General features: G+C 40.2%; 1 protein-coding gene across 3 annotated transcripts in view; it reads left to right on the plus strand.

The window, feature by feature from the left end:
• The first annotated feature begins 503 nt into the window (after window positions 1-503).
• Window positions 504-22530, plus strand: part of fn1b (fibronectin 1b) — a 55528-nt gene continuing 33501 nt past the window's right edge. For all 3 annotated transcript variants that reach the window (XM_036564048.1, XM_036564046.1, XM_036564047.1), the window contains exons 1-17: window positions 504-718; window positions 2529-2654; window positions 3496-3633; window positions 3914-4045; window positions 4464-4601; window positions 7089-7247; window positions 8305-8505; window positions 8910-9092; window positions 10606-10782; window positions 13337-13489; window positions 14331-14459; window positions 14888-15028; window positions 17779-17891; window positions 19783-19951; window positions 20995-21171; window positions 21263-21391; window positions 22190-22279. In XM_036564048.1, coding sequence (XP_036419941.1) covers window positions 571-718; window positions 2529-2654; window positions 3496-3633; window positions 3914-4045; window positions 4464-4601; window positions 7089-7247; window positions 8305-8505; window positions 8910-9092; window positions 10606-10782; window positions 13337-13489; window positions 14331-14459; window positions 14888-15028; window positions 17779-17891; window positions 19783-19951; window positions 20995-21171; window positions 21263-21391; window positions 22190-22279 — 2503 coding nt within the window. In that variant the 5' untranslated portion in view covers window positions 504-570. The remainder of the gene's footprint in view (window positions 719-2528; window positions 2655-3495; window positions 3634-3913; window positions 4046-4463; window positions 4602-7088; window positions 7248-8304; window positions 8506-8909; window positions 9093-10605; window positions 10783-13336; window positions 13490-14330; window positions 14460-14887; window positions 15029-17778; window positions 17892-19782; window positions 19952-20994; window positions 21172-21262; window positions 21392-22189; window positions 22280-22530) is intronic.

Raw genomic sequence — 22530 nt, forward strand, 5'->3', positions numbered from 1 at the left:
GAGTCAATGTTTTGAGGAAATGTTTTGATTTAGAAAAATTAAGTCATTATTTTGAGATACTAAACTGAAATTTTAAAAATATATGGCGTTTTTATCATACCATGTTACAATTTGGAGAATATGTCAGGTTGTTTTTATATTTTGGAGTAAACAAGTTCAAATTAAAAAACAAAAAAACAAGTCAAAATTTCAATAAAATAAGTCATTATTTTGAAACACTGGTTACTTTTGAGACAATGTAATCATTTTGACGTAGGGATTACAAACATTTTAAGGAAACAGATCACGATTTCAAGAAAATAAGTCATTATGTCGAGATAAATCAAAATGTCAAAATACTTTTGCCAAAAAACTAAAATATAAAATAAAACAAAAAAACCCACAGTGGTGGATTTAGTGCTGCACACAGCGGTGGTGGGCGTGGCGGGCAGGCTCCGCCCCTCAGCGCTGGCGGAGGGATATATAAACTCCCAGCGGCGGAGCTGCAGCTGAAAGCAGTGCCTGGTCGGCGGTGTGGTGTGGCTTTATTTCTTCATCTCTTCTTTCTCCGTTGAGTGGGATCAGAGCGGGATGGTCCGGGGGTGCGTGGCCGGGCTGCTGCTGCTGTGCGCCGGCAGCGCGGTGCTGAGTCTGCCGCAGTCAGGGCGGAGCAGAGACCAGCAGGAGGTCGCGCTGGACACAGCGTTCAAGGAGGCGACACGGTACACTGGACTGCAGGGTAGGACTGAGTACTGGTCATCACAGCAGGACAAACAGATTTAACACACATAGAGTCAGAGTAGGACTGAGTGCTGGTCAGTCAGAGGGAGAAGTAAATCTGGACAGAGTTCTTCTCTAAAAGTGATAATAAATGTATTTCTGCCAATTTATTACACTTCTGTCCTTTTCAAATGGTGCTTACTTGAAAAAGGGGGTTCTTTAGTAAAGGCAACGGTTCTATCTAGAACAATGAGTTGTAAATAGATCCATTTCATGCTTAAATGGTTCTCTGCATGGTGAAATGGTTCTTTAGATTAATGGAGAATGTGTTGTATATGGTTCTATGTAGAACCTCTTTAAAAAGGGTTCTATTTAGCACCAGTTCATATGGTTCGAACAATAGCAGAACCCTTTTGGTGCTATATAGAACTCATGGTTCTAACAACAGCAGAAACCTTTTGGTGCTATATAGAACTCATGGCTCTAATAGTAGAAGTCATTTTGGAACTATATAGAACTCATGAGTCTAACAACAGCATAACCTTTTTTGTGCTATGTAGAACTCATGGTTCTAACAACAGCATAACCTTTTTGGTGCTATATAGAACTTATGGTTCTATCAATAGCATAAGCCTTTTTGATGCTATCCAGAACCATTTTCCAAAAGGCTCTGTATAGAACTGTATAGAAGGGGAGCTCCACCAATTTTTAAGAATGTCTAAATAATTAAGTGGTTAAGATGTAAACAGAGTCGTTCAGAGTGGTTTGGTGTGAAACGCTCTGTTCTAGATAAACTTACAGAGTCAGAACTGTGCACAGTGGTGGTGATAGGAACCAGACGTCCACCTCTAAAAGCTCCCTCACAGAACGTTACTACATGAAATGGGTATGAATTCACTGCCTGATGACTGAAACACTGTTTTATGATAGTATGATAGTTTTGTGGAGGGATACATGCAGGGCGTTGTGAGGTATGTATAAAATAGTCCCCAAGTCATCAACATTCTATATATGAACTCAGAAGACTCGTGTCGGGTTCACTGGTGGTTTTGATAGTAAATAAAATGTTTATATTTGTGTTGTAGTCATGGCGACCCCTGGTTCCTATCACCACCACTGTAAAGACATCTGAGTCTCTACAATGAACCAAAAAGTTTGTATAATTTCTGCATAATCCAGCGTTTGAGATGTAATCAGAGTGATTCAGAGTGGTTTGGTGTGAAATGGTTCAGATGTCTTTACAGTGGTGGTGATAGGAACCAGGGGTCGCTATGACTACAACACAAAAATAGACATTTTATTTACTGTCCAAAACCACCAGTGAACCTACACGAGTCTTCTGAGTTTATACGGAATGTTGATGATGGGAAATAGTGGAAAATCTGACATAATAAGTTTTCCTTAGGGACTGTTTTGGCTTAGAACACCCTTCATATATCCCTCCACCATAAATGGATTTAAAAAAACACCTTCTCAAAACTATCGTGAAAGAATGTCTCAGACATCAGGCGGTGAGTTCATAACCATTTCATGTAATAACTTTCTGTGAAGGAGCTTTTGGAGGTGGACGCCTGGTTCTTATCACCACCACTGTGAACAATTCTGACCTTCTAGAATGGAGCATTTCATACCAAACCACTCTGAATGACTTTGTTGAGATCTAAATTATTCAGAAGATTTGAAAAATAAGCTCCTGGTCTGCTTTACTGCCGCTCACACCTCCTGCTTTGGAGAACAGAGTTGATCTTCAGTTCCTCTGCGGTACTGTGATGTTCTCCTGCAGGTCTATATGTAGAATTAATGTTAAAGAATGTCTCGTCTCATTGCAGAAGGCTGTATGGAGGGTGACCGGTTCCACAGAGTGCGGGACCAGTGGGAGAGACCCTACATGGGCAGCACTTTACTCTGCACGTGTCAGGGGACGGCGGGCATCACATGCGAGTCCAAACCTGCAGGTTGGTGAGACTCATGCCAAGACAGTCATCTAGACAGCTTCTGAAGCTGTGGTGTTCGTCAGACAGCAGGTGAAAGTGCTCATGACTACAGTTGAATGGAGTTGGGCTGAAAGATTAATCGATTTCATATCAAACTCTGATGAGTTAGACCAGTCAGAACCAACCAAAGGCACCCATGCTGTGACGTCACAACCACAACTAACTGGCCGTCTGGCACACGGTGTTCAGGCCTGGTCTTCTTGCCCGAAGAAAACTTTAATTTATAGAAAATAATCGCTATTTAAATTGCAATCGCAGTATTAGGCACTTTGGAGAACTGCACACCCATTCTTCACAGGTTCTTCAGTAAAGGCAGATGTTACGTATACCAAATAATGGAACAAAACCTTCATATAATTTTTTTAGTTTTTGACAGAAACTTGAAAACACTAGCTGCCCTTTATATTGTGTTACAATTTCATGGTGAAATGACCAATAGAAATGGTCCAAAATTACTAGCAAGAATTTTATGTAGTGTATGGTGTTTAAGCAAGAAGGGTCTGGGTTCGATTCCCCGGCCGGGCGACCAGCGTCCTTTCTGTGTGGAGTTTGCATGTTCTCTGTGTCTGTGTGGGTTTCCTCCCACTGTCCAAAGACATGGTCAGGCCAAATGGACATGCTAAACTGGCCCTATGTGTGAATGTCCAGACCTGTCCAGGGTGTTTCCTGCCCTCCACCCAGTGACAGCGGGGATAGACTCCAGCACCCCCCCACAACCCAGAGGGATAAGCGGCTTAGATAATGTGTGTGTGTGTGTGTGTGTGTGTAGTGTTTATCTCTGACCTTGGTTTTGATCTTGCAGTTGAGGAGACCTGTTACGACAAAATAAACATGAGGTCGTACCGCGTCGGGGAGACGTACGAGCGGCCCAAAGACAGCATGATCTGGGACTGCACCTGCATTGGCTCCGGCAGGGGCAAAATCAGCTGCACCATAGCAAGTAAGTGAATCCTCTTAGAGACGCCTCCTTCTCAGTCCACAATTTGGTGAAAAATGAAATTTACATGACCCCTGTGATCACATATTGTTGAGCAGCCCAAACATGTTTGGTTCTGGAGCTACAAGTTCTGCACATAGTACTGCATCTTACTCCACTGTATGTTTACGGTGCAGTGTTATCACAGCCATCTATCTCGTTCCTTACATATTAAAACTATCACCATTATAAAAATATTATAAAACTATCACTGAAATCCATTTTCTTTATTTTCTCGTATCAGACCGCTGCCATGAAGGAGGGCGCTCGTACAGGATCGGAGAGACGTGGACGCGCCCTCACGACACCGGGGACTACATGCTGGAGTGTGTGTGTCTGGGGAACGGGAAGGGAGAGTGGACCTGCAAACCTGTCGGTACGTGCTTTTTAACATGGGGGGTCAACAGGGGCAGCTTGCGCTCTGTGTGGGCTGTTGCACATATAGACAGTTCAGCAGCGAGGATTCTGGGAAATCCAGGCCAGTGGTTGAGCTGATCGCAAATATTTAAAGGATCAATAACTGAAAAGTGTGTCAGACACGAGTTGCAGTGCCTGAACCTTGTAAAATCTACAGGGTTTCCAGTAAAGCTGTACGATATGGACAAATACTAGTGTATAATACACTAGTCAGCCTTGTGGTGTATTAAAAGTGTATTGGTTAGTGAATAATATAATTAATAGTAGGATTAATATAGTTAATAATAGGATTGCTCTGTGTTATATTTGATACACTTTGATGAATCAAAACTGCCCAAACAAAGGTGATGACCTCAATTTAATATTGTTTCTTGCAGCTGAGCGTTGCTACGATTCCTCTTTGGGTTCCTCATATGTGGTTGGTCAGACTTGGGAGAAGCCTTACCAGAGCTGGATGATTGTGGACTGCACATGCTTGGGAGAAGGTAGTGGACGCATCACCTGCACCTCCAGAAGTAAGTTATAGATCTGAGCTTTGCTGTTCCTTAATTATAAAGAAAGCTAAGTGGTGAAAACCTCATCCAGATAGTAGACATATTTGGGCCGGCTTTCTTACGCGATTGGTGGTTGACTAACAGGCAGATTTTAGGCATGCGGGCCAGAATAGGGCCAGATGCTAGACAGCTTAATATGATTTGGCCTTGTGTCTGTATTTGTGGGCCAATTTTTCTGTGAATGTTGTGGATCAACAATGTAGTTGGGCCAGATTTGGGCAGAATCTATTAGTTCTACCCACTTTACAGTGTGTGGGCCAGATCTGGACAGCGGATTCAGCCGTATACTAGGCCAGAACAAACCCAAGGACATATTTTGCACCAATTTTCAGCACTGATGTGAGCTAAACGTACTCTAAACTCAAGCTTTTTAAAGCACTAATTTGGCAAAAAATTAAATGTACACAAATACAGTCAATCAGCCAAGACATAATAGCTAGCAAGTAATGGACGACTATGAAGAAAATTAGCTTTTAGCATGTCTATGTCATGAATACTTACTTAAAAATGTGTAGATTTGTTAAAAAAATCTAACAGACTTGCTGTTATGGTTCCTGATGCTGTATGACATCACACAAGTATCTACTCATGTAAAAAGAGAATATATTCGCCTATACGCCTATTCGCCTCAGTGAGCTAATCAGCTAGCCATGCAAACAAGTTTGTTTGGGCATAACCTACATAAAATTTGTGGTTAACTGCTTTAAAATTGGTGTTGAACTGAGGTGTAGTGTCTTTTATCTTGTTGTTGTTCGCCATTTAGCCATTAGCAAGCTAACTAGCCAGCTATCAGAGTAAAGAGATGAAGAACAGCAGTGATGTATAACAGATAGTAGTTTGTAACCTAAAGCCCAACAAATCGAATGTTATGGTTTTGAATTTTTAAGCATTTTTAAGTACTTTTCTGCCAAGTCGCGATGATTTTTGTATGAGTTCTGCTGCCAAAGTCGACTCTGGTGTTTACTGTAAAACTCCATCCGAGCACTGATCTAATAAACTTCACTTGAGCTAATAAAGTAGTGGAACAGCCCTTAAGATGGTGTCAAGGGTTTCCTGAGGGAAAATGGTGAGGATAAAAGAGGCAACCTGTAGTGAAACGAGTGGAGGGAGTTAGCACAATGATAATTGGTGTATGCTTCTATTACTTGTTAGCTACATTAGCCTGTTAGCTCCAGTGCAGAGCTAAAGAAGCAAACCTCTGACACTAAATATGTCCTAACTGGTCGACTACATTTGGGTTATTGGAGAAAATGTGCAAACTGAACTTTTCACCAAACTATTTCTTTAAAAGTTTTGAGTTCACATTGAACATCTGAAGAAAACGTCATTCACAGGGTTCTAGAGCTAGACCAGCTTTTACTTTTATAGTCCAGTGGAACATGTGAGCTCACAGGGATCACATCACCATTCCTGGGGGACTGACGTGTAAACTGAGCCATTTGGCCGATATTTAGTTATTGCTGTTTTACAAAAGCGGCCGAGTTTATATGGTATATAAGTAGTTTTTTGCTGTTGGGCTTAAACCCGCTGGCCCACTGCAGTCCTTGCTCATCAGTTATTTAAAAAAATTATGTAGGTCTTTTTAATAATTTCTGTCAGATTCCACATGTTCAGCTAAATTCTTCTTATTACCATGTAATCATTACTGTGGGCGCACCCCTCTTACATCAGTACCACTGGGGCCTTTAAGGCTGTGAGCTTTTCTTCAGCTGGACTGGAGCAGGCGAGTGGAAAAAGACAGCACGCTGCCCAGTGTCTAGCGCTGTAAAGGGGTGCTACCAAGGAAGTGAGAGTGAACAAACACCATTAAGAACGCTCTAAACTTCCTAAACCTCTCTTCTGGAAGGTGTCGAGGCCAGTGACAGAAAGGACATTAAACTAAATGTGAAAAAATGGTGCAAAACATGGAGAAACAATGGAGAACATGGTGTTGTGGAAAGCTGCATCCTGTGAAGAGTGCCTTATGTCAAAGATCGGAAGGGGAAAAGTGATGGGAGTGAGGATGAAAGTACTGACTGAGGGCTGTTATGAGGAAAGTCCTCATCATCCTTAATGGACCCTAATCGCCTGATGTATTTAGAGTCTTGTGCAGAAGCTTTGGCACCCCTAGTCATTGTACGTTTTGTTGCTGTTCTAATTGGAAATAGTGTTAATTACACAGTTAAGCATACAATTGCATTTCTATTAGATTTACATTTTATATCGAAAAAAGGTGTTTTTTGCTTTCCCACAAAATAAGACTAAGTTGTTATAAAATATGTAATGCTTAAATATCTTCAATTCTGCTTATCAACACAAATCCGATGTTGATCAAAAGTTTGAAATCTGCACATTCGACAGATTCCTCCACTTGTTTCAAAGAACTATGAGTACCAAATAAAATTATTACCAAAAAAATGTATTATATTGTACAATTTTATTCATGTTTTGATTCCTCTGCTCTTTCAGACCGCTGTAATGACCAGGACACAAGGGCGTCGTACCGCATTGGTGAGACCTGGACCAAAGTGGACTCTCATGGGAACACGCTGCAGTGCCTGTGCACAGGGAACGGGCGAGGAGAGTGGAAGTGTGAGAGACACACCTCTGAGAGACGCACTGCTCTTGGTGAGTCTTCTTCTACAACAAAGTCTTGGAAAAGAGAGACTGTTGAGAAACATTAACATTGATTTCAAGTGTTAACTCTGTTAACTCTCAAAAACCCCATCCTTAGGCACACCATCCTCATAACAGCTGGCCAGATCAGGAACACCCCCCAAAGGTGTTAAAGTCAATATGGAGGGTTTACCACAAGAGCTAAATCAATCAAACAGGAAGACTAGATTAGAATTTGTGAAAAAAAGCCTGTACAGTTCTGGAACAACATCTTCTGGACAGATGAGACAAATATGAACTTGTACCAAATGACTGAAAGACAAGAGCAAAGTGAAGAGAAGGAACTCATAATCCAAAGCATGCTACTTCATCTGGGAAGCATGGTGGAGGTAGTGTTATAGTGTGGGCATATAAGGCTGCCAGTGGAAGTGTTTCCCTTGTATCTATTGATGATGTGGCTGCTGACAAAAGCAGCAGGAGAAAATTCTGAAGTGTATACAGTGATATAATGTCTGCTCAGATTCATGCTTCAAAACTTATTGGACAGCGCTTAACAGTGCAGATGGACAGTGACCTGAAGCATACTGCGAAAGCAACCCAAGACTGTATAAGGCAAAGAAGTGAAATGTTCTGCAATGGCTAAGTCAGCTACCTGATCCAATTGAGCATGCAGGCAGTCATTGAAGTGTTAAAAATGACAGTTCAATTTATGATTGTTAGTTTGTCCCATTACTTTTGAGCCCCTAAACATGTAGGGGCTATGTATGCAAATGGTTGTAATTCCTACACTGTTCAACCAATTTGGATGTGAATAGTCTTGTGTTGATATGCAGTAGTAGACAGTTAAAGTAACAATAACTGTTGATGTCCAAATATTTATGAACCGCGGGCATTCGGCTAATTGTCACTGATGTAACAAATCTTCATATCTCAGCAATACTTGAAAAAAATAGGTTTTATACGACAGTAACAATATTATGTTCACTGAGATTTTTTTTTTTAAACGGCCTTTCTTTGAACTCTCTAGCTGTGCCATGGGGCTCTAACTGTCTTTCCCATTTTTGATCAGATACCAGATTAGCCGTGTCAGCTCGGGTTCATCCTGTGACCCACCAGGTGGACATCCTGAACCAGCTGGTCGAGGAAGAGGGTTCCTGCCGCACGGCTTCTGGAGTCACCTACTACAACGGGATGAGCTGGGTCCAAACGCAGGGCAGCCAGCAGATGATCTGCACCTGTGTTAACGGAGGAATCGGCTGCGAAGAGTGGGGTGCGTTAGTCTGGTCTTAAAGGAATTGTCATTTCAAATGCTGTCGGCCAAGACATGTTTGCGGCTTTAGTTCTGAATGGGAGCTATAAGGCTAATGTAGCTGACAGGTAATGGAAGTTTATGCACAAAATTAGCATTTAGCATAACTAAATCAACACACAGTCACCTCAAACTGTGTGGAGTTGTTCAATAATCTCTAATAAACTTGCTGTGTTTTCTGACACATCATTATCAATAAAATTGAACAAAGTTACTTCACATCGCTTAAAAGAGTAGTAGCAGCATTCTTAATTCCACAAAATGCTGCTTATAGTGATGCAGGTTTGTTGTAACAGTAGCTTCGTACATTTTCTGCACAAAATGTTTAGGCATAGTACTGTTAATACTTCTTTCTGTGTGTGCAGATGGTCAGTCTCAGGTGTACGGTGGAAACTCCAACGGTCAGCCATGTGTGTTCCCCTTCGTATTTGGAGGAAAGACGCACTACTCCTGCATCTCCGAAGGCCGCACGGACGGACAGCTCTGGTGCAGCACCACCTCCAACTACGACTCTGACGGCCAGTACTCTTTCTGTACCCAGAGGAATCGTAAGTTCAGCCTTTCTTTTATATTTAAGCAGAATTTCGGTCTCTTGTTTTTAATTTTATTTCCTACCATTTGACCTTCTGGAGTTTAGGGCTCGACCGTTGTATCGCTTGGCTGATAAAATCGGTTACTTATTAATTGGCATTGCTGAAAATGTCGCTGAAAAATTACTGATATTTATTTCTATTTTTTATTGTAATAGTAAGTTATGAGTAGAATCACGTTCCTGTTGTTTTAATGCATTCATGCCTGATAAACTGGCAGTAACCACCTGCTCAGCTTCATTTCACATCAAAGATGCCCTCAAATTAAAATGATAACAGGAAGATTTACAGCAAAATTGATCATTTTAGTTTGAGGGCTCGAAATCATCCATAGAATTGACAATTTGGGGTCTTATATAGGATTCAGTAGGAGTTCAAGCCCATGATAATGCTTCATTACATTGTTATAAATTGTACAAATGTCCATCACTTTAGTTTAACATCAATACAGTGTCACTTACTTTATAAAACATCTTATGTCACCTTGAAAATACTGACATAAGCTGTTCATAAACACTCAATTATTCCTTTTTGAATGTTATTCAGTACTTATACATGTGTTATGAACATAAAATGATGTATCCTTCAAATAAAGTGTCTATTAACATTATTTCAGACTGAATTTCTGCTGTTGGTTTGAGTTTAAGAAATTGGGTTTTCATGCTGTATCTGTATTTATAAATTGAAGATTAGCCTTAGCTATAATAAAAGCAATCAGTTTTGATCTGCCGTAACAATAAAGACCACCTCCTTGTTTCTACAATCATTGTCCATTTTATCAGTTCCACTGACCGTATAGGATCACTTTGTAGTTCTGTAGTTTCAGACTGTAGTCCATCTGTTTCTCTACATAATTTGTTACCCTGTTCTTCAATGATCAGGACCCCCATGGACCCCCACAGAGCAGGTGGGATTGTCTAATAGAGTGGACAGTGAGTGGACACAGTGTTTAAGAACTCCAGCAGCACTTCTGTGTCTGATCCACTCGCACCAGCACAACACACACTAACACACCACCACCATGTCAGTATTACTGCAGTGCTGAGAATGATCCACCACCCAAATAGTACCTGCTCTGTAATGGTTCACGGGGGTCCTGACCACTGAAGAACAGGGTGATAAAGTATGCAGAGAAACAGATGGACTACAGTCTGTAACTGTACAACTACAAAGTGAAACTATACGGTCAGTGGAGCTGATAAAATGGACAGTGAGTGTAGAAACAAGGAGGTGGTTTAATGTTATGGCTGATCAGTCTATACTGCACGATAAGTTTATAACGAGGGAAAGCTGTTGTTTTGCTTGAAGCCTCAGCTCAAGCTTTGCTCTTGTAAACGAGCAGAGCATAACATTAAGCCTCAGCCATAATATGACGTCTGGTTTAGTCTGGAACGCAGCTGAAAAGATGTATGAAGTAAAAAATTCCTGCTTAAAGAGCCGTTGTTTATCTCTGGTCTCTCGCTTCCCCCAGTGGTGGTGATGACCCGTGGTGGTAACTCGAACGGCGCCCTGTGCCAGTTCCCCTTCATCTACAATGGACGCAACTACACGGACTGCACCGCCGATGGCCGCCGCGACGGCATGAAGTGGTGCGGCACCACCACCAACTACGACGAAGAGCAGCGCTTCGGCTTCTGCCCCATGGCTGGTGGGTACACTCTGAGGACAGCTCCTCATCTTTAGCAATGGCTGACCATGCTGAGCTTTCGTAGAGACAGTTAAGAAGTTAAAGATGGTGTACAAACTTAGCCTAAATCATTACATACTTGCCTCAAACTTTGTAGAATTGTTAAGGAGTCTCTTATAGACTTTAAGGGCTGTCGCTTTCCATTACCTTAATAATCATTTTAATCATTGTATTTTAGTATTTTGATAATTAATCAAGTAATCAGTGTTTTCTTGAGGGCCAAACAGCAAAAAAGGCATAACTAAACAAAGCCTTTGGAAAACACACTTAAAGACAAAAAGGAGGTCTTCGAAAATATATGTGGCAAAAAATGAGTATATAATGAGCCAAAAATATATCATAATGTCATAAATAACCCAGTAATTATAGGAGTTATTTATTATCAAATATGTGTTAAATTATGTGTTATCCAGTTATATGTGGGTATCAGAAACATCCATTTAATACTTGACACAAGCTTGTCACGCCCCTGAATATCATTATATAGCAGTATTAGATGTCTTCACTTCATACGTACCTTGAGTAAAACCGCTTTGATAACACCAATTTCCATAAGTGCTTCTATGGGATGTTCAGTGTTATGTTAGCTACTGGTAGCATTCATGTCCCACACAGTATTTGTACTACTTAAGTCAGCTCTGTGAGACATTTGAAATTTGTTACAGATATTCAAATGGCATATACTTTGTATGCTACAGTTTTATAGTGAATTCCATGGTAAAGCCTAACTGAATGTTATTGGAAGAGTTAAACTAAACCATATACCTCACATACATGCGATTCGTTTCACATACAGCATTATTTCACTTTATCTACACAGAATATGGAAGAGTTAACATTTAATTTTACTTAATATACACAATTTGAAACTGTTACCATGTAATGTTACCTTATGTACACACAAATTGAATAAGTTAACATTTGATTTTACTTAATATGCACACTATTTGAAACAGTTAAAATTTAGTTTTTCTTCATGTACATGCGATTTATAACAGCTAACATTTACTTCATATACATTAAATTTGTATCTACAAACATATGTGCATTTGTGAGCTCCTGCTGGTGTGAGTTTCCTCGCTCACAAAAGCAACTTGAGCACTAATAGCTCCCCCACATGGAAAATCTGCTGAATACAGCTTTAATAATGGCCTAAGGATACCCTGTTTACCATTAAAATCACAAAAAGATTCACTGAAAGTATAAATTTTAATCAGTTATTAGTTAAGAGAGCCTGATAGACTTGCTTATGCAGTATTGTAAGATATACTATTATATATACAAAATACTGTTTTGTCAATTTTTATCCGTAACATACAACATACAGTGCCAGAAACCACATAAGCAAGTCTACTAGACGTAACGTAGCTCAATTAACTGAACACAGTTTGACACAAATGTGTGATGATTTAGACACACAGCTAAATGATGGGTTATAGGCTTCCATTGCTTACTTACATTGCTACCTTAACCTCAGCTCTAGTACATAACTAACAAGCAGATGTTCTGATTAACTGGATTTGGGTTAATGCAGGGCTGAAGACGTATATTTGCTTCATGCTACGTTTATATACCACTTGAATCCTCGCATAGGCTAGCATCCATGCCAGGATCTGGTTTTCTAGCTTGTCACTTGCGCTGACTCATTGCTCTGAACCTGTTCCAAGAACTCGGGTTTATGGACAGTAATAGCTGTTTAATGGAACTGGTCGCTCATGAGTCCAGGCTGTTAAACTCAAAACCTGCAAATGCTCTCAGGAGCAGGATGTAAGGGTAATTATAAGAGTGGGAGTTTTATACGTGCAGAACGATTATAACGGTTATAATGAGTCGTTAATTTGTGGCACTGTTGACCAGGGCTACAGGGTCCGCCCTCAAGCAGCATCTACTGGACTTGGCTGAGGCCAAGACCGAGCCAAGGACAGTGTCTGGCTGAGATCAGTGCATATATCCATGCACATTTTCCTTATTGTTACTATTTTTTTACTATTGTAAAAGTTACTAGCTATTGTAGTAACACATATGGAGATACTTCAATCAGAAATACTGACCTTCTGCCATCTCACAACACAGCTGATTGGCTCAAGTGCATTAACCAGGACACGCCTTCCACTAATTAAACTTTAACGAGGTACATATAGTAATTAGAGTGATATAACCATTGTAATTCAACATTTAAAATGAAAATTACTCAAAATATTTTTTTGAAGTCAGCAGTTTCGCTATTTATGTTTGTTTTAGAAACCAATTTCAAGCACTTAAGCATGTTTAATCTGGTACATCTAAACTGAACTGGTATTGACTGCATAAACTCCTCCTGAACTTTCGTGTGTCGTGTGCAAAGGTTTGGCCGAAATTTGCAGAAAAATGCCATATTTAAGCAGATGATGCATTAACCCATTTTCATATAATAAAATCAACAAAACGTGTCATTTGACAGGACGTGTTCAAGCACACTATCTTACTCAGAGTGAGGCCACATGTTTAATCTCTGACCTGTGTTCTCTCCATGTAGCTCATGAAGAAATCTGCACGGTCAATGATGTGATGTATCGCCAGGGTGACGAGTGGGACAAGCGCCACGACACTATGGGTCACATGATGCGCTGCAAGTGTGAGGGCAACGGCCGCGGCGAGTGGAGCTGCATTGCCTACTCTCAGCTCCGAGGTGCGGCAAGCTGTTCTGTTTCATTCACCTTTCGTACGCGTTAAATGCTGCCACTATGAAAAGAAGTACCAGTTCTAATGATTGGATGACCGCAAAAGCTAAATGAATTCTTTATTATTGCACCAAGGAGGAATGATCTTCGCTATTAATGATGCTTGGCAATTATGGCCTACCATTAGCAAGCTATATTGCTTGATGCAAGGCTTGTTTATTGGTTCATGATGTGTCTAACAACACCTCTTAATCATTGTGAAACCACTGTAATGTATGGCCTCTTGAGGCTTATTGCCATCCTTACCTTTTTGGTCACAACGATAATTGCTTAATCAGCATAAGCAGTTATAATCAGCATAATCATTTATATGCAAGTGCAACAATTTAAAAATGTATGCAGTTTAATTTCCACGTTTGCATTAATGCATTTTTGTATATATCTGAATGTCAAAAGCTTGAGCTTGCGTATAAAGAGAAAGACGAATGAATGATGTATTTTAATAAGTTACAGTATTAGACATTAAATAATGATTTCATAACATGAATAGTATATGTGTAACATACAATATATTTATGTTGGCTTGAGGAAGACAACTTACTGTTTTTTCGTGATCTTCTTGTTATTATTGTTATTGTTATTGGTATTACACTACCTTGGGTACCATAGTAATGGCCTAGCAACACCTTAGCAGCCACTATGTGTGTGTGTGTGTGTGTGTATATATATATATATATAATTATGTCATTTATAGTGCTATATTTTTTTGTACTATTTTTATTGTACTACCTCATGTGATATATCATGCTATGTGTTATCTAGAAGTTATATATATATTTTCCTCCCCAGACCAGTGTATCGTAGAGGGAGTGACATATGAGGTGAACCAGAACTTCGACAAGCGCCACACCGAGGGCTATATGATGAACTGCACTTGCTTCGGCCAGGGCCGCGGACGCTGGAAATGCGACGCTGTTGGTAAGGCAGTGCATTTTGTGTGTGCTCATTTTTCCTTTCATTTCCGTCCTCCTCTCTGGAGACGTGTGCACAGTAAACAAGTTCAAAAGCAGCTTGACCTTCTTCTTCAACTGTTCTAGCAGTAACGATTCAAATTTCCTGTAATTCTCTTCAATGGACTGAAAGAACAATAGCTTTCGCTAGTATTTTACTCACTGAATCACTGCTGTATAGGGCACTAGAGTAAGAGTGAGAGCAATGAAGACAGAACCTCCATGCCTTTGTTGGTACTCTGGCCAAAGGAACATCTTTTTGTTCTCTAAACCACTTAAATCTCTTCAAAGGGAAACCCGGCACTCTGAAGAGCAGATGTTTCCTACACAGTGTGATGGCTTGAGAGAGAGAGGACATTTTGCACTTTGCTAACACAAATATTTCTCTTGCCTCAGATCAGTGCCAGGAGCCAGAGACCAAGGTGTTTTACCAGATTGGAGAATCATGGGACAAGAACATCCAAGGCATCCGTTACCGATGCCATTGCTATGGAAATGGCATTGGAGAGCTGGCCTGCGAGCCTCTGCAGTCCTCAGGTGTGTAGTTTTCTATGTAGCTATTTTTGGAAGCTCCGTAAGTTGGACTTTTGAGGGTCCATAAGTTGGCACTTTTGCAAGTCCATATCAAGATATTTAGACTTTTGGAGGTTCCATTAGTTGGACGTATGGAAGTCCATAAGTTGGACTTAACGGAAATCCAAAAGTACAGACTTTTGGAGGTTCCTAAGTTGAGACTTTTGGAAGTCCATATCAAGATATCTGGACTTTTGGAGGTTCCATGAGTCAGACTTGCGGAAGTCCATAAGTTGGACTTGTGGGAATCTAAGAGTACAGACTTTTGGAGGTCCCCGAGGTGGGACTTTTGGAGGTCCATATTATGATATTTGGACTCTTGGAGGTTCCCCGAGTTGGACTTACGGACGTCCATAAGTTGGACTTATGGAGATCTGAAAGTATAGACTTTTGGAAGTCCCTAAGTTGGGACTTTTGGAAGTCCATATTATGATATTTGGACTTTTGGAGGTTCCATGATTTGGACTTACAGAAGTCCATAAGTTGGAATTTTGGAAGTCCATAGATTGGACTATTGGAAGTGCAGCAGTTGGACTTTAGTTCTACACTGGAGCTATAAGGTTAAGCCCTTAATGGATCCTAAGGCTAATTATCCAGCAAATACATGGACTACAGTGCAAACCGACTCAGTTATTCTTAGGCTATGAAAGTGTGTAAGTTATTGGACCTGTTGGAGCTGAGTAAGTTGAAGTAACAATTTATGGGTTTATTATCTATTTATTACACAGTTACTCAGTGACCTTGTTCTGAGGTTTAGTGTATTCACATAATGAATGTAAGTATATTAGACCCAATGGCAGTATTTTGGCCCAGTTCACTCCTATTAAATGACAAATATCATGATATGTTTACTGAAGATCAATAATAAAGTTAGCATCCACCTTTTATGCCGGATCTTTCCTTTACTGACCGTCAGAAAACATTTTGAACTGTTTTTCTTGACTTTCACAGTGAGGGAGACACTGTTAGTGTTAGTGGCCTGAAAAGTTGCAGAATCACTTTGCTTGGAGTTTGGACCTTAGTCAATGCAAGTGCTGCAGTGTTGACACTATCAGTCACTGTCCTGCTCTTCTGCTTCCCTCTAATCATTAATCTGTGTTTGTTTACCCCCTTTTGTTTGCTTGTCAGCATCCCATTTGAAATTTAGCATGGCCAGTCTGATTCCTCCCTCCATTCTCTGTAGAGAGGGAGGTTGGACACTTTGAAGACCGGCGCCTGTGCCTAATCCCGTCTCCTTCTTCTTTGTTGTTGCAGTTTTACAGCACTACATAAACCGGTTGCTGTTGCTTTTGTTGTTGTGGCAAAAGGCACGTTAATTACTCGTCCACACTTCTTGACCACCGGTGTCATTCAGAGTACAGCACTAGCATTAGACCTTCAAAGTCTTTGAAGGAGTCTTTGAGATTGATTAAGGTTGGCTATTGGAAAATTAGACTTACTGTGTTACGGTATGCAAAAAGTTTGAACACCCCCGGTCAGTGTACATGTTTTATTTTATTTCTTTTTATTATTTCTTTTCATCAGCAAATTATAGTGGGCAGTTTATTTGCTTAAAATGGCATGTCCAATTTAACAAATAAACAGTAACTGTTTATTAAAATGTGCAGGAATGTGGTCTCTGTAGAGGATGTTACTTATTTGCGTTTAGAAAATCAACACAACATGGAATTTGACTTGGGGCGCCCAAATTTTTGCACAGGACAACACATTGTCACCGCATCAATATTTGAATCCATTGCTACCATAATTCCACTGCTACCTTAAATGCGCTGCCATCTTAAATTCTCAGCCACCTTAACTTTACTAATATGTTAAATCCACTGTGGCCTTAAATTCACTGCCTCTTTACATTTACCTATACCTTAAATCCACTGCCACCTTAAATCTCCTGCCACCTTAATGTACACTTAGACTTTTTGAAAGTATTTTGGATTTTTTTGTAAAGCTTTCCATAGTTTTTTTTTTTACTTTTCAGTTATGTCTATTTTTGTTGTTTAGCCTCTTAAACTGTTAATATGGTTCATGTGTTCAGGACCTGTCAATAATATCTGCAACAGTATTTGATAACCGTCTGTAAATGATTATCTGGCCTTTCTGAGGGAAAGGACACTGTGAACATGTGCTTTCAGGTTAAGCTGTGTTTGGGTGGACCTAAAATAACTCAATGTAAGACTTTTTATGCTCTGAAACAGTACAGGGTGTTGCATGTTAGCCAGAGGTTTAGTATCTTTCAAACTAGGCTCATTTTTTAAATTGCTCCCAGCTGTGTCAGAGTCTGAGCAGGTGCGTAATCGACGCTGGACAGCCAGGGTTGGAAGGACATATAATTTTTAGTGCTAAGTCAATGTGAAGAATTCTTAGCATCTTTTACCAACTTGTTCTATGACCTGCAACATAAATATATAAACATGTAAAACAGAAAATGGCAATAGCATTGAAGGCCAATTATTATTTCAGTATTACATGAACTCTGAGATGGAGCCATCAGGCCAGGAAAAGTGATGTAGCATAAATCATATCAAACTGTTTTCTTATGAAGCAACATCTGGACTGTTATCCCTGCTTTGTTGCTTTCTCTTGTGGGACTTTAATCTGGTCCATCTCTCTTGGATGATACACAAGCCTCAGTGGAAGCAGGAGCACACATTAGCAGACAACGAGTCCAGCTATGGTTGCGTTTTTATGCTAATCATATTTATAACTTCACCCAACAGTTCCAGTCCGCGTGATCATCACCGAGACAGGAAACCAGCCCAACTCTCACCCCATCCAGTGGAATCCCCCTTCAACTGCCCACATTGTCGAGTACATTCTCAAGTGGAGAGTGGTATGTATGTCCTTTCATATTGCGGGGTTCCCCAAGGTTCTATATGTGGCCCACTGCAGTTTTCTCTTTTTTTTTTCTCTTTTATCTCTGTTTGCAGGTGTACAAGGACTGGATGGCACAGTTATGAGTTATTAACATTACTGGATGCCATGCATCCTTCTGATGTTTCTAGATATCATTATCAGTGCAATATTTGTAATACTCACAATACTGAGAGCTGTTACATGCATGCGTATGTGTTGCTAAGGTTGTTTGAATCATAGCACTAAACACAATGTTTTGTTTTATTATGGGGTTCCCCAGAGTTCTACATGTGACCTACTGTAGTTTTTTCTGTTTTGCTGTTTGCAAGTGTGCAATGACTGGATGGCACATGAGTTTATTAACATTAATGTCTGTAACATCCTTTCAATTTTGTAGACATAAATTTTAGAGCTCACTGTAATATTTATGTTGATAATATTTTTTATTATTATTAATAATAATATTGAGAGCTATTAGATGTGCATGGACGAGTTGCTAAGGTTGTTTGAGTCTTAGCGCTAATAACAAGAGTTGTATGTTTGTTTTCACCCTGTCTTATTATGGGGTTCCTCAGGGTTCTACATGTGGCCCACTGTAGTTTTCTCTTTTTTACTGTTTGCAAGTTCACAAGGACTGGATGGCATACAAGGTTATTAACATTACCATCTGTCTCACTTCTTTTCAATATTGTAGATATGAATGTTAGAGCAGTGATATTTATAATAATAATAATAATAATAATAATAACAACAATATTACTGAGAGCTCTTAGGTATGCATGGATGTGCTGCTAAGGTTGTTTGAATCTTAGCGCTGGCAACAAGAGTTATGTTTGTTTTCACGCTGTCTTATTATTGGGTTCCTCAGGGTTCTACTTGTGGCCCACTGTAGTTTTCTCTTTTTTACTGTTTGCAAGTGCACGAGGACTGGACGACATACAAGGTTATTAACATTACCGTTGGCAACACATCTTTTCAATATTGTAGACATGAATTTTAGAGCGGTGGTATTTCTAATAAAAAACAATAATAATAACAACAACATTACTGAGAGCTCTTAGATGTGCATGAATGCGTTGCTAAGGTTGTTTGAATCTTAGCGAACAAGAGTTTCTACACTTATTATGGGGTTCCTCAGGGTTCTACATGTGGCCCACTGTAGTTTTCTCTTTTTTTTTTACTGTTTGCAGATGTACAATGACTGGATGGAATAGTTCAGTGGGTTTATCAATGTGACTGGCCATAGTGCTCACTGTGTTATTTATAATATGCACATGTATGCGTCATTAAGGTTCTTCGAATTTTAGCCCTAAGAACAAGCATTACTTAAACTGGACAGCAAACATTCAGCTGATGTTTGCGTAAAGGTACAAGTACAGGACGGGATGAAATTTCGCCACGTCCAAACAAGCCCCTGTCCTTGAACTTCACACACACGGCTAGTTAAGAGACAGCCGTCCATTTGATGTGTGTAGAATTTGCTTTAAGGAAATGGTTTTCAGCCGAGTCTGTTTATTCATCTTAGCGGTCTGACTTTAATAAGAGGTGCTGTTTGTTAAGCAGTGTAGGAAATGTTTGTTTACACATACAGGCCTAAAAGCTCAGATCAGGGGCCAGTTCCTGGCTCCCGGGCTTGGTTGTGTTGGACATTGTAGAGCTTGCTGAAAAACGTATGAATGAATCTCGAACAAGTTGGAAACAGGTTCACAGTAAATATGTGAAATAGACCCAAATATCGCCCAGACAGTGGAAAATGTGCAGTATCCTGATCATCTCAGCGGGGATCGGATCTGACAGTGCTGGAACACGGTCTGTTGATTTTGACTGGCCTTGCTGATTTTCTCTGAATGCTCTTTTTTCTTTTCCAGAAAAACACGCGTCAGCCGTGGAGACAGGTCATCATTCCTGGCCACGTAAATTACTACACCATTTCAGGACTCAAGCCTGGTCTGACCTACGAGGGCCAGCTCGTTAGCATCCTTCGCTCCGGTCGCAGAGAGGTCACCAGATTCGACTTCACCACCTCCTATGGCTCCTGTAAGTGGATTTTCACCTTCTTTTCTCTTCTCTTCTCTTTATCTGTCTTCTCTTCTTTTCTTTTCTCTTCTCTTTATCTGTCTTCTCTTGTTTTCTCTTGTCTTCTTTTCTCTTTATCTGTCTTCTCTTCTTTTCTTTTCTCTTCTCTTTATCTGTCTTCTCTTGTTTTCTTTTCTCTTCTCTTTATCTGTCTTCTCTTCTTTTCTCTTCTCTTCTCTTTATCTGTCTTCTGTTCTTTTCTCTTCTCTTTATCTGTCTTCTCTTGTTTTCTCTTGTCTTCTCTTCTCTTTATCTGTCTTCTCTTCTCTTCTTTTCTCTTGTCTTCTCTTTATCTGTCTTCTCTTCTTTCTTTTCTCTTCTCTTCTCTTTATCTGTCTTCTCTTCTTTTCTCTTTATCTGTCTTCTCTTCTTTTCTCTTCTCTTTATCTGTCTTCTCTTGTTTTCTCTTGTCTTCTCTTCTCTTTATCTGTCTTCTCTTCTTTTCTCTTCTCTTCTCTTTATCTGTCTTCTCTTCTCTTCTCTTTATCTGTCTTCTCTTGTTTTCTCTTGTCTTCTCTTCTCTTTATCTGTCTTCTCTTTTCTTGTCTTGTCTCGTCTTCTCTTGTATTTGTGTTTTCTCTTCTCTTCTAGTCTTTTGTTTTCTTCTTTTCTCTTCTGTGTTCAGTTCTCTTCCTCTCTTCTCCTATTTTCTTCCCCTCTCGTCTTCCCTTTCCTTCTCTTCACTTCTTCTATATTTTCTTCTTTCTTCACTAGTCTTTTTTCTTTTCTCTTTCCCTTACTCATCTTCTGTTCTCTTCTCATCTTTTCATCTTTAATTTCCTTTCATTTTTCTCCTCTATTTCTTCTCTTCTCATCTTTTCTTGGAGTCTTTTCTTCTGCTTTTGCATCCTTTTTTCCCTTCTCTTCTGTTCTTCTCTCTTCTAGGGTGTTTTTACTCTGGCTTCTTCTAGCAGCGTTTTCTGTCCTCAGTCCTCTAAATCTAAATATCTGCGATTAATGAATGGAATGAAGCACATCTTCCTTCATTCCTCCGCCTCCTCTAGTGATTCCCACTGAAGGTGAGACCACTCAGCCTCCCCGCATGGTGGACACCTCAGAGTCGGTCACTGAAATCACCTCCAGCAGCTTCGTCATCTCCTGGGTGTCCGCCTCCGACACTATTTCCGGTTTCAGAGTGGAGTATGAGCTGTCTGAGGAAGGAGCCACACCCAAAGTGATCGGTGAGCCACGCCTGCACATAATGTCAGCCTTTTAAACTCGTACCGTATTACATGCCAATACATGTTAACAACAGGATATTGTGTCATTCAGAACTCCCGCGCACGGCCACGTCGGTCAACATCGACAACCTCCTGCCTGGACGCAGATACAACGTTCAAGTGTATGAGATTCAGCCAGGGAAAGAGGACAACATCATCCTGACCACCACGCAGACCACCGGTGTGTATCAGTCCATTTATTGGTGGTTACAGGGCCAGTAAAAATGCTATCATGGCTAGTGCTGAGTGGAAGCTAGCAGCCACCAATTAGCAGTGTATCACTGGTATAACGCTAACTGATACAGTTTTATTCATTGCAATTCCATTTTGTCTAAACTGTTTCTTTAGGGCTTCCTCCACTAGGGGGCACTGTTTCCAATTCAGTTCACTTAAAGTTTATTGTCATTATACCAGCACATACACTCAGTAGAGGTGTATACACTATAGTACTTTAACTCCTTAACATCCCAGGCTTACTACATACAAAGGCTTATTATTCAGTAACCACAGAGACCCAATTCCATTTCACCCCTCGCTCCTACCACTTAGCCCTACCCCTCCGTGTTGTGTGTTCTTGTCTAGGGGTAGGGTGTCCTGATGTTTATTGAGATGGAGGGGTAGGGAGAAGTGTTAGTTAGGCCCATGACACAGTCCTATTCGGCCCATGAAATTATTTAAATTATCTGTTAATATCAGCCCAATTCACCATGAGCTGCACTACAATCCCCAGCATGCACTGCAACGTTATGTGCGTCTATGGGACAGCACCATAAAACGAAAAGATGCCAGGTGTACATATATCGTACACTGGGGACATTTAAAGAGGTTTAACGGTTATCTGTAACCTATTGTTTTACATGAAGTCTATTTTAAATTATTTTTGAATAGGTCACGTATTCAGTAATTTTTGGTTTTGCAGTTTTGTCATATTTTGAGCTGATTCTGTTTCAGTTGAGCTGAATTCTCTTTCTGTTCACAGCTCCTGACACTCCTACTGACCACAGGGTGACGGGCGTTGACGAGACGTCCATTGTGATCTCATGGAACAGACCACAGGCTCCGATTACCGGTAGGAGCAGAACTTTCTTCTTTTGCAGAATAAATGTAGTTTGTATTACAACCCCATTTCCAAAAAAGGACGCTGTGCAAAATGTAAATAAAACAGAATGTAATGATGTGTAAATCATTTAACTCCTATATTTAACTGTAAATAGTACAAACACAACATATCAAATGGTGAAACTGAGAAATTTTATTGTTTTTTTGAAAAGTATATACCCATGTTGAATTTGATGCCAACAACACGTTCCAAAAAAGTTG

The sequence above is a fragment of the Colossoma macropomum genome, unplaced genomic scaffold, assembly GCF_904425465.1.
Source record: "Colossoma macropomum unplaced genomic scaffold, Colossoma_macropomum, whole genome shotgun sequence".
NCBI classification, from domain to species: domain Eukaryota; kingdom Metazoa; phylum Chordata; class Actinopteri; order Characiformes; family Serrasalmidae; genus Colossoma; species Colossoma macropomum.